At 37.5% G+C, this 17,026-nt stretch overlaps 1 protein-coding gene across 2 annotated transcripts in view; it reads left to right on the forward strand.

Annotated features, from left to right (window-relative positions):
* Positions 1-17,026, forward strand: part of ANKRD50 (ankyrin repeat domain containing 50) — a 39,463-nt gene that overhangs the window by 11,324 nt on the left and 11,113 nt on the right. The window contains exon 3 of one of the 2 annotated variants that reach the window (XM_075200064.1): positions 10,403-10,632. In XM_075200064.1, the coding sequence (XP_075056165.1) occupies positions 10,403-10,632 (230 nt within the window). Of the gene's footprint in view, positions 1-10,402; positions 10,633-17,026 lie in introns of those variants that run through there. The other variant, XM_075200073.1, reaches the window with a different exon arrangement.

The following is a 17,026-nucleotide window of genomic DNA, read 5'->3' on the forward strand; positions in this document are numbered from 1 at the left end:
ACAACCAACCAGAATGGAGTGTATATAAGTGAATGCTGATTGGTGTTCAATAGCAGAAGAGCAGCAGAAAGGTTCTATATGCTGCACAATATTATTTCAGTTACACAAAGTTTATGTAAATTAGTTTTTAATAAGTAGTCCATAATCTAAGGTAGATGAAATTAAATGAAACCTAGGGGGTATATTTACCAAACTGCAGGTTTGACAAAGTGGAGGTGTTGCCTATAGCAACCAGTCGTATTTTGTAGAATGTACTAAATAAATAACTCGAATTTTGTCGCTATAGGCAACATCTCCTCTTTTTCAAATCCACGGTTTAGTAAATATACCCCTAGCAGTCTGTCTCCATCAGAATGGCTTTAGTTCAGGAAAATGTTTGGTTACCAGACATGTTTTTTTCCATAATGTCCTGTTCTTGTTTTGGTGGTTGGAGGAACATGTTTCTATTGGTTGGAGAGGAAGTACTGATATTTGTAGTCACTGCTCAATGCTTTCTTCTGTACATCATATAATTCCCAGGATACCTCTATAATAAATGGATGTACATTGAGACATAAATGGAAACATTGAAGTATGTTATGTTTGCAAGCAGAAGATGGTTGGCCCTGCACTGGAAGTTGTATAACTGTAATTTTCAGAATGTTTAATGACATTGCATCTAAAAATAAAGTATAGCTGCCGAATGATCAAAAACACCTCACCTATTCTGTAACCTGAGTGTTTATGAATCATTGTGATAGTTGTCATTCTGCCTGTAATTCCCATGAGCAAATGACCACAGGCTGCAAGCAGACCAAACCCTAACATGCCTCCATGTAGTCCAGAAGTAAGCCAGCCACTCAACCTGCACGTCAAACGACCTTTTCTTGGCTAATTTGGCCACCCACATGTGGCCAAATTCTACAATGACCTTATCGCTTGTGCTGCTGATTCACAGATCTCAGTCCTACTGCTGGGGAGCCTTTAGAGCTTGTCAAGTGAATCATTTTATTCCAGACCACACTTGAATAGACAGGTGACACCTGAATTTAATTCTTCACTTGACAACTAAACCTCAGAAGAATTATTGCCCCAAGTTATAGTTAGGGCTGTGCTGTCACTTTTGAGTTTTGTACAACATCCTTTCTTCTAATAGTTTTTCCAGTGCTACATTTTTCTCATCTATTGCTGTAGCAAGCAGCTCTCATTCAACATACATAGACATTTTGGTAAATGTAATTATTTTTTTTTTGTTAATTACTTCCGAAATGAACGGAAGCAGCGTTGGGTATTTTTTTTTTTTTTTTTTTAACGCTGCATGAAATGAAAAGCATGTTTTTTTAATATGTTACTACTATGTGTTTCAGGTAACTATATATTTTAGTTTTACTACATTCAGTTTGAGTATCTTATTTCTCAGTGAATTTTATTATTGACCATTGCACCCTCTTACCTGTTTTGGTACAAATAAAATAAGACATACCAGTGCTTTCAAGAACAGTTAATATAATTATATAATGAATGTATATGTTTTATATCTATGTATTTTGCGATCATCCTTTTTTTTTTTGTTTTATCCCAGAAGGTGTTAGACATGATATTTTTTTTTTTACCTTGTGTGATGATAGATGATTATGGTGGTTTGATTTTATTTTTTTAGAAAAAAAGTTTGTTTGGAAAGTAAGCATGGGGACATACATTTTCTGTTGGCTGAAAAGTGTTGTAATTAGAACTGTGTAATGGATTCATGCTCTGTGCAGTGTGATTTAACCCTCCGTAGAGAAAATGCAACCAACTGTCAGTTGTTCTAACGAGTAGCTTGTGCTCGTAGTAGGATGGTGGTATCCAATTGCTTCACCAAATATAAATGATATCTTATGCTCTGAAAATATTTTGGCTTGTTACTGTATGCTGTGAATTGCAGTGCTTCATCAATCCTTTTTCTAAGAAGATTATAATATAGGCATCTCCTTGCTCCAAGATAGCCAAGCTGATTTTACCTGACCAGCAGCTTAAATGCTAACGCCACTAAATATATGTATATTTAAATTGCTTTGGGTCATTTTGCATTGAATGTAGCTTCTGTTAATTGTTGGTTCTTATGCACTTTTTTGCAATTGCTTTCTACAGAAAGTATTTAAGGGAATGGGTGTTTGGGAGTCCTCCCCAAATATTTTATTTTCATGACGTCACTCATAGCTTTTTGAAGTGGGTGTTTGAATGTTCATTGATGTTGGGGGGGAATGATAGAAGACCTCTGTTGAATTCACAGTTTCCTTTGACCCGTCCTTTCAGGCAGAGGGGCGCAATAGTTAGATCTCATCCAATCTGGCCTCCAAGTGATTATCCAACCTGCATAACAATCCTGTTTGTCACTCGCAGTAGAATCTGTCTGTTGGACCAGCTTTAGGATCCACATTTCATATCCATAAGTCTATGTATACTGTTGCTTAACATTCTGAAATTACAGTAGTCTTTGTTATCCAAAATGATTTGTCTTTGTTGCGCAAACATCAAAGTATTACATAGTAATTCTTACCTTATTTCTTTTAACACTCCATCCATGCATGAAAACTGAATCATTATTTAGATATAAATCTTAGTAAAATATAATTTGGATACATTTTAATATGTGATTTATAACTGTCTGAGAATGGGAAATGTACAGGAAAAAAGTGACGTGTAAATGAAAGAGCATGTTGAAGATAAGCTTTGTAAGAAAATATGCATATAACTTAATGTGTCAACCAATTCACATAAACTTCTTTTGAGTTTATAAAACGTGTTTTTCTTTTCTTTTTAATGCATGTGTGTATTGTCAATTCTCAAAATTGTGTATTTGTTTGCAAATTGGTCCAACTACATACAGAAGACTAGACTATACTTGACTAAAACATGTCATGCGTTTTTGATAAATTTGTTTTTTGCTTTGTTGATTTGTTTTCTTACTTTGTTTTTATGGTTTTTTTTTTTAGAGAGACAATATCTTTCTACCAAAACGGTGCTTTATATATAATTTAATAGCCTGTTACTGCTGAAAGTAACGCAGCATGCGCACTATTACCGTTACTACGGTAATGCGCATAATTACCATTAGTATGGTAATCTTTTGCAATGGGGTTTTGCTTACGGCTCAGGGACCCGCGAGCAGAAATCTGGGTTAAATTTACTGCATTTTACAACGCTGCGTTACTTCAGGGGGAATTTAATTCCCTTATGTGTAGTCTGCTTTTTTTTTGTTTTTTAACTTGCATTTGTCAAATAGAATATAATAAGATTGGTTCTTCCCAGGGCCGGATTAAGGGAATGGAGGCCCCTGGGCTAAGGGGGCCTCCATTCCCCCGTGAGGGCCCCACACCCGTGATCCGAGCTGCCCCCAAGGCACTTACCTCCTTCTCCTGGCATTGCGGTCCTTCCCCGGCACAATGTACGCTCTTTACTGCAATGGTAGCCCCCGACCGATCAATAATGCTGTTGAGCACTTTCAAGGGCCCCCTGGATGCCCGAGGCCCCTGGGCTGTAGCCCAGTTAGCCTTATGGTTAATCCGGCCCTGGTTCTTCCCTAGCTTTTTAAAAGGTGTTACAAACTATTTTTGCTGAATTTACATTACCACTGCCTTTTGTGTAATAGGTCCCTCATAAACAGCCCAAAATCATTAACCATTTTAATTGTGTTCATCCTCTAAATAATACATGTTAAGAGTAGTGGTAGGCAAGGTTTTACAAAGCTGTGCTTCTCCCCTTAGAAAAATGCAGTGTTGTACTTGCACGCTGTAGTTGGTGGGAATCAAGGCACTTAAGAGTAAGGGCGGGCCAACGCAAATGTGGCTAATTAAAGTTTTGGGTTTCTTTTAAGTAAACTTGTTTTCAGATGTCTCATTTGCACCAGCTACCGTTGTAACTGCCGACTGATAGTGATGACTGACACGGCATAGTCTTGTTTGGAAAAGTACATGTATGCGTGCAACTATATAGCACAAAACATGTGTATACAAGGGAGATAAATTATAAAAGCACATTGTATGTACAGTACACATTGAGAACATCTTGATTTATGTATTATCGTAGATTTGTAAGGCACCACAGTGCTCCACAGCGCTGTAAAGTAGGGAAAACCGTACATACAAGGTAGATAAAATAAATGCAGACATGAAAACAAAGGGTATGAAGGAACCTGCTCATTAGAGAGCTTACATTCTAAGTGGAAGAGGGCACAGCTGAAACAAGAGGAGCGAGTGTGGATCAGAGTGGAGATTGGGACACTTGTGCTGGTGCATCAGTGTGAATAGTATTATCGGGGTTAAGGTCACCTCTAAAAAAGAGATGGGTTTTCAAAGAGCATCTAAAGATTTGAAGGCTGTGGTAAAGTCTGATTGAGCGTGGTACCCTAGTCTGCGTGTGTGTGTGTTAGGGAATTTAGACTGTATGCCCCAATGGGACAGGGACTGATGTGAGCGAGTTCTCTGTACAGCGCTGAGGAATTAGTGGTGCTATATAAATAAAAGATGATGGTAGGGAATTCCATATGTGGGGAGCAGCACGGGAAAAATCTTGTAGGCGAGAGTGAGAGGTGGTTACCAGAGGCGAGACAAGGCAAAGGTCAGAGTTAGATCTAAGTGGGTGGGAGGGAGAGTATTTTGATATGAGATTTGAGATGTATGAAGGGGTAGTAGTGTTGAGGGCTTTGTAGGTAAGGGTGAGTAATTTGAATTTGATTCTGGAGGACACAGGGAGCCAGTGTAGGGATTTGCAAAGTGGTGCAGCATATGTGGAGCGGTGAGAGGCGAAGATCAGTCTTGCAGCAGCATTTGGATGGATTTGAAGTGTAGATATATGGGTGTCAGAAATGCCAAATAACAGGAGGTTTCAATTGTCAATACGGAAGATGATGAGAAAATGGATAAGCGTTTTGGTAGCATGTTGCTTAAGAAAAGGGCGTTTCTGGCAATGTTTTTAAGGTGAAGTCAATGTATTTTTAAAAAAAAAGTAAAGTTCTTTTGTTTTTGTTTTTTTGTAACCAACCATGTTTTTATTAATGATTATAGTGTTTAGAGTTGTTAATTTATTTTAGAATATCCATTTTTTTGTATGAATTTTGATGTTCCCTTATATTGCACATACACTAGTGTGTATACTGTCTCTGTTAATACATGGTAAGTACCTGTAGACAAGAGAGTACTTCAACCCAGATTCAGATCCAAGTGCATCTTTAGACTGTTCTGCGGTGGTTTTTTTTTTGTTTTGTTTTTAAACTGCATCTTGCGTGCAAGTTAGGCTCCGATTTGAATCTGGCCCATTAACCTTATTAACAAGTAGGTTATTCTCTGTGGTTGTATTTGTCTAATGATACAGCTTATAATTTGTCAACTTAATCTACATAGCAGTGCAAATTAAGTAAATGAAACACGATGATACAAACACAGAGAAGATAGATTGTGAGGACCATTCCTCCCAAGCAGACTACAATACAAACAATTATTTTTCACATAACCAACTTCATGTGAGTGTCATGTATACTGAGCTTGGTTATGTGAAAAATAATTGTTTAGTTCTACCTAGAGATGGGCGGGTCCGGTTCTCCGAGAACCGAACCCACCCGAACTTTGGGTATCCGAGTACCGAGCTGAGCAGCTCGGTACTCTCCCGCCCATTCCGAATCCAAATCGAGGCCGAACGTCATTGTGACGTCGTCGGATCTCGGGGCTCGGTTCTCGCGATACTTCAACTTTATAAATACACGTCTCCACAGCAACCCATCGCCATTTGACAGAGGGAGAGAGCAGGGTGTAGTCATAGGCTAATTAGAGCAGGGACAGAGAATACAATATTGTTCTTGCAATTGCTCTAACCAAAATCGCTAGTGCAGAGAGGAGGATAGAGGTTTATTATTTTTTCTTCATATTTGGCACTCCCCAGCGCTTTTGGGGTGTCCCCCATAATTGTGCATAAATATTTCTGGCTGTCAAAAGTCATATCTGTCAGCAGTATCTACTAAATAATTTTTAGCACTCCCCAGTGGTTTGCGCTCAGAATGGATTCAAAGCAGTCCACATATGATCTGAATGAGCAACCAGGTTCTGTCACCAGTCCTGATGTTAGTGTTCCCAGTACGTCATCTGGCCAAGGCGATATCAAACAACAGAGTGTTTTCAAATTAGTGCAAAAAACAAAAACCAAAAAAAAATTTACTGTATTGAAGCGAAAAAGAAGTGTAACTGAGCAAAAGTTAAGTGACGATAAAAAAAAAATTGCAAGCATGCCATTCTACACACGCAGTGGCAAAGAGAGAATAAGGCCTTCACCTTTGGCTATTAGTGGCAGATCCCAAAAAGTTACCCAGCCCACAATTGGTGCACAACTACTGTTACGCGTCAAAGCCGAGCTGCAAGATAACAGTGAGGCATTACAGGAGAATATTTGCTCTGATTCACAAATGACAACAATCCCTGTGGAGAGTCCATCCAACAGTGGGATGTCTAATCGTGAGCATTCTGCTGATGTGTGCCTTAATAGCCCGAGTGTAGCCGGTGATACCCAAATTGAGGATGCCACTTTGGAATTAGAAGAGGATGAGGGGGAGATTTGTGTAGGCGACGAGGGCGCTAATGATGATGTTGATGATTATGATGCAGACAGATACCAAATTGCCTTTCTCAATTTCTATTTATATTCTAGATTATATAACGGCTGAATAGTTTTCTATTTTACTCCTAGTGGAGAGAGGATCTGATGCAGACAGATACCAAACTGCCTTTCTCCATGTCAATTAATATTGTACAGTCTATAATGGCTGAATTTTTTAGTATTTTATACAAGTGGAGGGGGGCCTAGAGAGACAGAAACCAAACTGGCTTTCTCCATGTCAATTAATATTGTACAGTCTATAATGGCTGAATTTTTTGGTATTTTATACAAGTGGAGGGGGGCCTTGAGAGACAGAAACCAAACTGGCTTTTTCCATTTCTTTACATATTTAACTATAAGTGTAGGGTGTAATATACATTCAAAGACGATGGCTGCATTGCCAATATGCATAGATGGAGAGGAAGACAATCTGTTTTGTGTGTAGAATAGGCCTACCAACGAAGAATTAAACTGTTTTTTGGATGATTTATTACCTCAACAATTAGATTACTTGTCTCTAAAACAGTTGGAGCACTAAATTGGGTTAATTTAGGCCCAAAAACATGGATTTTCCAAAAAAATAGCAAACCAAAACCAAAACACGCAATGGCAGTTTTCCAAAACCAAAACACGACGGTAATCCAGATCCAAAACCAAAACACGGGGGTCAGTGACCATCTCTAGTTCTACCTCTTGTGCCTTTTTTAAATTCTCTTTAATCCTTTTAAATCCTCTTCAGCTGTGACTAGTAGAGAATCCAGGTTCATGTCCTCTATCATAAAGGCGGAAATAGATTCTTGGAGGCAGAATAGCACACGAGCATTTGCCTTTTTGGTTGTTTGGTCAAGTTTATTTCCTTTTTAATAAGGCTAAAAATGGTGGCTGTCTGGTTACTGGTAAGCACATGGGGTTTTTTTCCTTTGTGTTTTTCTTCAAGCTGCTAATAATGATTTACAGTTTGCGAAGTGTCGTATGATTACCACAACAAGAACAGTCACATGACCTATAGAGCAGAGAGGCTTTGCATGTATGTAGAGGCTTCTCTACATACACACTAGTAGCACAATTCCCTTTTCCACCTTCCCCCATTACTTTGCCATCATGTGACCACTGTGAGTCAGAGCCAGTCAGTGAAGAAACTCCAAGGATCAAATTACACTCTCTCCTCATAAACTCCTTTATAGCTGAAGCCAAATGTTTCAAGCTGAGGGACACTTTCTTGTAGTACCAGTCTCCCCACACAGTGATTTTGCAAAGGGAAGTCTGAGTTAAAGGAAAATATCTTGTATGGTGCTTCAAAGGTACATAACTTGCTGCTTAAAAATAATAATAAAGAATGTCTATGGGATTGCTTTAATTTAGTCTACATAATACCAATAGTGCTGCACGGGTGACATTAGTGGGGGATCTTTGTGATTCAGACATACTCTTTTTACATTATACTGATTCTTATTCCTATACAAATAATACCTATTCACCAGGAGTTCCAAAGCCTTGCAAAACAATCCTTTATTTTGTTCTGGAGTTATTTTTGTTTAGTAATATTTTTATATGTAATATAGTAAATGGGCATGCCTGGTCCTTTAAATTGAGTCATCCTAATAATAATTGTGCAGAGAAAACCAGAACAGAACACTTCAAATTGCTTCTACAAAAGGCAAAGAATGTGCCTGACCCTGTACATTATAGACTAAGGGGTAAATGTATCATAGTCCGGTTTTTGCATCTCGCACGAGATGACAGCTAAAATTTAAAGCGGCGCTGCCTTGTAAAGGGAAACTTGCCTTTACAAGGCAGCGCCGCTTTAAATTTTAGCTGTCATCCCGCGCGGGATGCAAAAACTGGACTATGATACATTTACCCCTAAGACTGCTTCTGGAGTTCTGGATGTGTCTAGATGGAGGAGGATTTATTAAATATTGTTGTGTTTAAAAATGCTATATTGAATGTACATTGGGTGAAAACACTAGTGTTTTTTTTGTAGGGCTTTATTTATAGATACATTTGTTCACAGGAGATCTCTACTTAAAAGCCAGAATGATCCCTTCATAGCCAGAGGTGTTTTATTTTTATGTGGCTCTACTACGCTTTAAACATTGTGGACTTAAATTAGTGATAACATTTTAAATGCGATCGATATAAAAAATGTAACCTGTTTACTTGTTAGGTGTCCAGTTGTGAAATATAGATGTATATAAGAAGTCTGTAGTAAAACTAATCATACCACCTACTAATAAAATTGCTAAAAATATGCCTCAGACTGAGTCTACCATAAGGAGTTAAATTACCAAAATAATAATAAACTAGTACATGGTGGTCATTAAAATATGATTACAACCAAGGAAGGTCCAAAATACACAAATTTTTGCTTAAATTTTTCTCGTACAGTTTTTATTGTTTTTTGTTTTAATAGTTTGCAATAATTCTAAAATCTATCTGCAAATAAGTATTTAAGTATTGTCTCATATCTGCTGTGGGTTTATCTTTGTGTGTCATGGTCATATGGTTGTTCCTGTTCCATAATTTACTCCATACTTGCCAACTTTTACATAGTGACGTCCAGGAGATCCCTGGGAGGGGGTGGGGTGCGGTGAATTGCATCATTTGGCCTGGGCGGGGCCAAAATGACGCGACTGGTGGTGAAACGAGTCATTTTGGCCCCGTCCCCGTGACAAAATGACGGTCTCGTCCAGTATGCTGGTCACTTGCCTGCTCTCCTGGTAGTCTGAGAGACCTATCCGGATTTCGGCAGTCTCCCGGACATTCCGGGAGAGTTGGCAAGTATGACTTACTCTCAGGACAGGACTATGTATTTTTTTATTTATTATTATTATTTATTTTAAATTATGCAGTGATAACTCTACCAGACTCCATGATGCTTTTCACCCAAGTCTATAAAAGTTCAGCGTGAAAACAAGGTTCCTTTCAATAATAGAGTACTTTTTTTTTTTTTTCTACCGTACTGCTTTGTGCACCTGCGTGATGCACTATTGATGCAGATTTATACGTAGAAACCTGTATATTATAGTCGTCGATAACAAGAAAGGCTTTGTGAAGTGGATGATTTGGATGACATCCCATTATGCAGGAGGCTTCATACTGCGATATATATTTTACAGTGTAGTCATGTCACAGGCTGGACATTAGCACTAGTAGCTGGGAAAGTAGGATTTTAAGAATTGCTTTGAATATATGGTCAGTACTGTCCATAGTCTAATTTCAGTTAACAGTTTTTTCCTGTATCTGGTTCTGCCACATCATAAAGAATAAAGCTGCATGAGAGCTTTTGATATATTGTTTATTGCTTGTATACAAAGCAAGCAGCTGTGATAGGAATCTTTTGTTTGTTTTATAGTTATTACATGACATTCAAGTCTCCCCCCCCCCCCCCCCCAAGATGCTTGACTTAGAATCATTTGTAACTTGTGCAATATTCTATTTCTCACAATGCTGGTAACATTCACCTTCCACATAGTCTTGGCTGGTTTCAGACAATTCACTTCTTTAGCAACCAGAGTCCATTTAAATAATGTATAATAAAAATACATATTCCAAATTGGTATTCCTTCACCCAGTTACCAGCCTGTCATGTTTCTTTTCATTGTGGTGTGGTATGATAGGTGTGATAACATACTCAAAATATTAGAAACAAATTCTGATGCTGCGATATTGTGCTCTGTTGCTGTTAGCCAGCTTTGTCCGTGTCGGATGTGCGGATAAGGAAACTTGAAACTGTAAAATAGCCTAACATACCTCCAAGTGAACATGGTGTACAAAATAATATACTTTCTGTTTCCAGGTGTGTTCTTCTCCCTCTCCTGGCCATGAAAGCTCCTGCTCAAAGTCTCTTACTGGTTGTTGATTCAGTTGATGAAGGCTGCAATGTTACGGAAGGAGAACACCGGCCATCTGGCTTATCGGGAACCATAGCAGATCTTTTAGCAACCCACCATGAGTTCTTTCCTCCATGGCTTTTACTCGTATGTTCAGCCCGCAAACAAAGCAGGACAGTCACAAAAATGTTTACAGGTATGTATTAAAGTCCCTTTTACAATACTAGAACACTTATGGCTAGGGGTTGAAAAAAGTGTTAGTATTTCATGTCATACAGGCATACAACTTATGAAACAGTTTGACATTTTTAAGATGTAGGAAAGGGTATTCGATAAGGAAATGTTTGGTGCCAGCAGTAAATATTTATGTGCCATGGCTATCTGGCCTTTGTTAGTTATTCAGACCTGCTTATTCCGTTGTGTTTGCAATAAATGAAGAAACTGCTTAGTGACAAACGGAAAACAGTTTGTACACAGTGGACCTTATGTATGAAGTGCCCTGGATGCACTCCACTGTTGCTTTTGCTGTATGCTGGTGAGCCTAGTTGGACCTCCCGCCACACTTCATGATGCATATCTACTTTCTGGTATTGGAGATGCCTCAAACCAGAAATGCACAAATTGTGAGCAGCACATCAAAGTCCAATCTCCTTCCACTTTTAGAACCACGAATTATGTTAAATTAATCTTTTTCCATTTACTCCTGAAATGTTGATCTGTGTAGCCTTCGTTATGGCATTAATTTATCCTGAGTGAGGTCGTCACCGGGCCTATCCTTGTGTCATGTAACTTGTGCGTTGAAGCTTTTATACATTTATTATTTTTAACATTAGGCAAAGTGCACCTAAAATGCGCTTCTCCACTGAAGTGGTCGGTGTAAAGGTGTGTCCTGTTGGAAAGCATACAATGAGCAGTTCTCTGCCAGCTCAGAGCTGGTGCCAAATTCAAGTGTTTTTGCACAGTGAATATGGCTACAGCCTTGTGCAGAGCAAAGAACTATCTTAAATGAAATGTGTCCCCTTTTCTTTTAATTTTAATTACTACACAAAATCTCGTTTTTGCACTGCAGCGCACAAACTACCCATTGGCTGGTTCAAACTTCTACTGCCTCACAGATGCTGCCCTCTTGCTCAGTCACCCAGTGCCATTTGGTAGATATCTAGGTAGAGGTGCGTGATGACACCAAACAGAATATTGCACTGTGCCTTAGATGTTTCGTGTGTTGTAAATGAGGCCCATTGTGTTTATTCTACAATATGTTGTGCATAGTGCTTTATTGGCAGTTCCATGTACTAAATACACTTGAATGTAAATGTGTAAAGTTTGCTTTTCTTGTTAGCCCAAAAGCACTGGCACAGTTTCGGCATTGTGTGGAATCATCCAGCGTCCCCATTCTAGCCCGAATCTTGCTTCAATTCTTTGAATGATTTTCTATTTTAATTGGAAAGGCTACAAAGGTATGAGTAACAAGAAGAAATAAAAAAAACAAAAAACAAAAAAAACCTGTATTAACTAGAAGTATACAAAATAAAATTCTCCAGCTCACACTGTTCCCCCAGGTCCCAATGACCTTTGTCCATTCCAGCATTTTAAAACAATATATATTTATATAGTTTATTTTGCAAATGGGCAATAAATTTAATTGTAATTTTTTTTTTATTCTGCTAAAAACAGTGGGACATAACTTTTATTGTAGCCTTTCATTTTATTTATTTATGTTATTTATTTATTTTTATAAATCTTGCCAGCCTTTTCCTTCTATGATCGTTAGAGCACTCATTTTATTGACTGTCCAGCATGTAAGAAACCTGATAATTTATAGCTGTTGCAGAGCTATGTTAGCTATGTAAGTTTAACAAAGCGGCACCAGAGTTAAGTGAAAGACCCTTTTGCTATTTGTGAAATTGCCTGAGGGAGTGCTTTGCTGGTTACTCTCTGCAGTGGACAAAGGTCACTGCTGATTATGCCAGGGTATGAAAGTGCTGAAAGTAGTCATAAAGCTTACATGTGCATAGTAAACTCTAGGAGCAGATAACGAATCAGTGGTGGGAAATAGTTTCATCTGCAATGTTTGAGGCTTCAGTGTGTGTGTGTGTGTATGTGTATATGTGTGTGTATATGTATATGTATATATATATATATATATATATATATATATATATATATATATATATATATATATATCCCCCATGTTTTATTACGAATAACAACAATTATTTATATAGCACCAGCATATTCTGTAGCGCTTTACAGTATATAGCACTGGTCAGAATGTTTGTATTACAGGGATTGCTAGAAATTTTTTTACAGACCATTTTGAATTGGATTATTTATTTTCCGTAAGCCAAATAGTTCAGCAAATAATGTCAATGGCTCCTTAAGGCTATTGGCATTAAAATTCTGCATTTAAGATGCAAGTTAAGTGCATGCACACAGATGTGATAAAAAAACTATTGCACAACATGAGACTGTACATATTTGTTGCATTGTGCTATGGTGAGATTCTTTGCTTCTTATGTTTCAGTGCATCTAACACTCTTCAAAACAGTTGAAAGCATATGTTCATCTCAGTGGGAGCTATTTTTGTGTGTGCTGTTTTGTAGCGTAATTAACTACCATTTTGCGAACAACTCTGCTTCCAGGTCCTTGATGTTTAACAACCTAATATTCAGAAGTGCTGGTTAATAAAGAAGGACTGTGCCTTAACCTAAAATTATAGAGTAAAACTGAAGTAGCAGAATGGTGAAGATCCATGTTCCACCCAATGGTGAAAAATCGCATATAGGGCTTTGACAGGGAATGTGCCCCCCATCTGATTTTGGGCCACATAGCTGTTGCACCCCCTTAATTATGGTTCTTTGCCATAACTCTTTTTCTAAGACCAAGTGCAGGAGTGGTGATCATAAAATTTAGGAATACCCTGTGTGCATTGTTGTTGCTTTTATCTCTGGCTCTAATAGGTTTCTATAAAAATATGGGAATATACATTACCCAGTTGATTATTCTCCAAATAGAAACGTATAAACACAAAATATAATATTCTATTTTACAGTTGTTTATACTCGTATTCATTCCACTTGAATACTCTATAATAGTCTTTTTACGCAGTCTGCTGCAGGTGGTCCGAGAGTCAGTAGCACCATAAGACTAAAAGGTGATGGAGCCTGTTACCATATGGTAGAGTATGTACCATTTATAGAAGACTTTGAGACCTTGTTGAAGAAGCAATGTGCAATCAGAATTATTTTTTTATTTTATATTCTTTTTAATCGGTGCTAAAATGTGCCCTGTTAAGACATAGCTATTCTATTTTAAGTATATTTTACTTGCAGTGCTGATTTTTATATTTGTGTATTTTTGTTTTAAGTTCTGTACATGTGTTGCCAAGCTTGGTGAGCTAAGGAATAGAACCAATTGGTTCCTCGGACCATTTACTGTTCTCGACCAACATGTAGCAATTGAAATGTTTACAGTATAAGATAACTGCAATAAAAAACTGCTATAAACGTGAAATTATATTGTTAGAAGATTTTGTTAATTTTAAAGGTAAACTAATCTGAAATATTTTCTGTGCGTAACTGGTGCTTCGTACGGTGGAATGTCAAAAAAACGTTTTGTTACTCCTCTGTGGAGACAGTGAGCACATTTGATGGTCTGCCTGCTACCTTTTTTTGCTCTACTATGTTTAAGTAAGATTTTAGCTATGATCTATAATGGGGATTCATGAGACATATTTGAATTGCTTTTAGTCTACATTTGACAGCTGAACAACCCTATTGACAGTAATGGATATTTTTCAAGGAGAGATGGACAGTTTGAAATAAGCACTAATTAATTGTTTGTGTATCAGGTTTTCACATTGTATACCGGATGAGCTGCAGTTTAGAATTCCAAGAAATGTAGAGGAAAGGGTTAGTTTAAATGGAATGCTCCTAATGATTAATGTCCTGCTTGTTCCAAGAAAGCTTAGACAAAAGGCTCTGTGATAATGAGAAACAGCTGTTAACTTGGCACTAGATAAGTCTTAAAGGTGTAATCTCTCCAGCATGTATTGGTGAACTTTACTAATATTACAGTAAGTGTGAAATATACATATTTTCATTTGGGCCCTTTTTTTTTCTTTACTTAAATCTATTTGCAATCCAGCGCAACTTTCCTTTTCGAAATTTAGTTGGGCTGTTTGTGTATGTGTATCTGCATGTTTTCTTCTGGAAGCATCCAAGCAAGGATTATGCTATTCTTATTAAATTGACCACTTAGCCCATACTGAATGAAAATGTCATTGACTAAGACCTGTTTGGCAGATGGCATTTTCGTTCTATCAAGCACAATGTACAGATGCATGAGATTAAAAGGACTGATTCCTCTCTCAAAATATGTAGAAAAATAATATGAAAATAAGACCTAATGAATTGGCTATATTTCCCTGTTGTATTGAAGCTTTGGCAGCTGGAGCCTTAACCGTTGTGAATGTTTCTTAATTCCACTTGTAAAATGCAGTTGTCTGTGGGATAATTTGTCCTTATGACAACCGCTCCTGCTCATTCACAGCTTAGTGAGAGTTAAACGGAAATGATCCATGGAGTATTTTAGACTCATTGGAGTTTAATGCAAGCCAAGATGTGAGTGAGGTTGCCATAGGGATCGGTAATCCCTCCGACAAATGCAGTATTAAGGAGTGTTGGCCATGGTTTACGCTTCAGTGGCCAGCACTCTTGATGTTAACTGACCCTAAAGGTCCTAAAAAAATCAAGTCTTTTTTGTTCCCCGCCCCCCCCCCCCCTGCCACAATCTAGGATTTTAGTAAATCTAGAAGGGTCCAGAAAGATCTGAATCCGGCATACTGCTTTCATTGTTCTGAGTCACTTGATTGCCTATAGCGTCTCTTATTGTGTGTGTGTGTTTGTGTGTGTGTGTGTGTGTGTGTAATCGTGGGGATCAAGCTGTTAGTCAAATGTCTCATTTATTTTCTATGGAATCTTTTTTTGTATCCACTACTCATTCTAAGGCTCTTAATGGTTTGGCTGCTTAAAAGCTGCTTACAGTGTATAGATGGCTGTTTAAGTATTTAAATTGGGAAATTAGGAATCTGATCAAAGAGACAGTATATAATTGTCATCAGTGTTTATTATAGCTTGTAGTAGTGCAAAATACTTTTGTACTTGTCACCTTGCATACTGTAAAGTAAGATGAGTTGTCTAACTGACACACTCCCATGATTGTTTCTCCTCTGCTTATTTCTGGCTTTTCAGAATATTCACTTGGGTCTCTTGAAATGTAATGCTGGAGATGGGAAGTAAGAAGTCTCTCAGGGAAAGGGTGATTTATTTGGCTGAACAGTAGCTTGTGATAGTTTTGGTGGCAGTTTGAATGGGGGACTCAATCTGTAGATAGACAGGTATATATATGTATTTGTTGAGATGTGTGTGTGTGTGTGTGTGTGTGTGTGTGTTGGCAAATATCTTCCACAGCTCTCGAGGTACAGCTGCTGTATCTTACATAGTTGTTTTGTTTCCAAACAGTAACCTATTAGACCACAGTGTGACAAATATTGAAAACATCGTTTTTGGTTGTAAACAATTGTTTGACCGCTGGAAGGAAACCTCGCAACAACACGACATAACGGCAATGTGACAATGCAACAAATCTTATATTCTAAATAACACTTTTGGTCTATTTACCAAATAATTTGCTAATATATAAAAGCTGCAACATGTTACAAATCGGGCCCACGCAAAATATGTATTATGTCTTTTATAGACTTTTTTTTTAGTTGCAAGTATAGTACTTTTGTTTTTTTGCACCATGTTTATTTTTGCGCTTAAGATTTGATTTTTATCAGATTGTCTAGAGAGGTTTTAGTTGTACATGCCACACCAGTAAGTCATAAGGGCGATTTTGGGGTTTTGCCTATGTTGTCAGGGTAACTTTGAGGACTAATATAGCTAGCAGGTGTTATACCAGGTGCAAGCATTTTCTGTTTCTTTAATTTTTAGAGTAAAAGAATATTAAATGTGCTTACCTATGCTCTTCCGATGCCAGCTGTGGAATTTCCTTTAGAAAAAAATATCTGTTCTAGCACATAAGAAGTACAGGTTTCAAAGAAAGTGGCATATAAATGGTCGTCTTGTCCAAGATAAGGGGTTTATTCATTAACCTATGTAGTCTGTGAGTTCTTTTGGGATACAGAATGAGGTTTTTGGTTTTTTTTGTTTGTATTTTTGTGCAGACCAACAACTGTCAGCTTCAGTGTAAGATTATTTTGAACAATAAAGAATTTAAACATCAGCTACTTAATCTATACTGTGTGCTTGTATTATGTTTCTTCAGTAACCATAGATGAATGTAAAGCATTCTTAAAATGTAATTGATGTAAATTCCCAGTATTTATTTCCAGCTAATGTTTAAGTTATTTGCTCTCTACATTTTGCCTGTTTAACTTACAAAGCTATGTTAAAACTTGTGTCTTAGTAAAACACAAAATGTGTCCACATCTTTATTATATATTTTTATTTAAATACTTTAATTACCACCCACCTCTCATTCTAGCGCTTTGATTATCTTGAGAAATTGGGGAGCTGTACTAGTGT

Source organism: Mixophyes fleayi, chromosome 1 (assembly GCF_038048845.1).
Source record: "Mixophyes fleayi isolate aMixFle1 chromosome 1, aMixFle1.hap1, whole genome shotgun sequence".
Lineage (NCBI taxonomy): Eukaryota > Metazoa > Chordata > Amphibia > Anura > Limnodynastidae > Mixophyes > Mixophyes fleayi.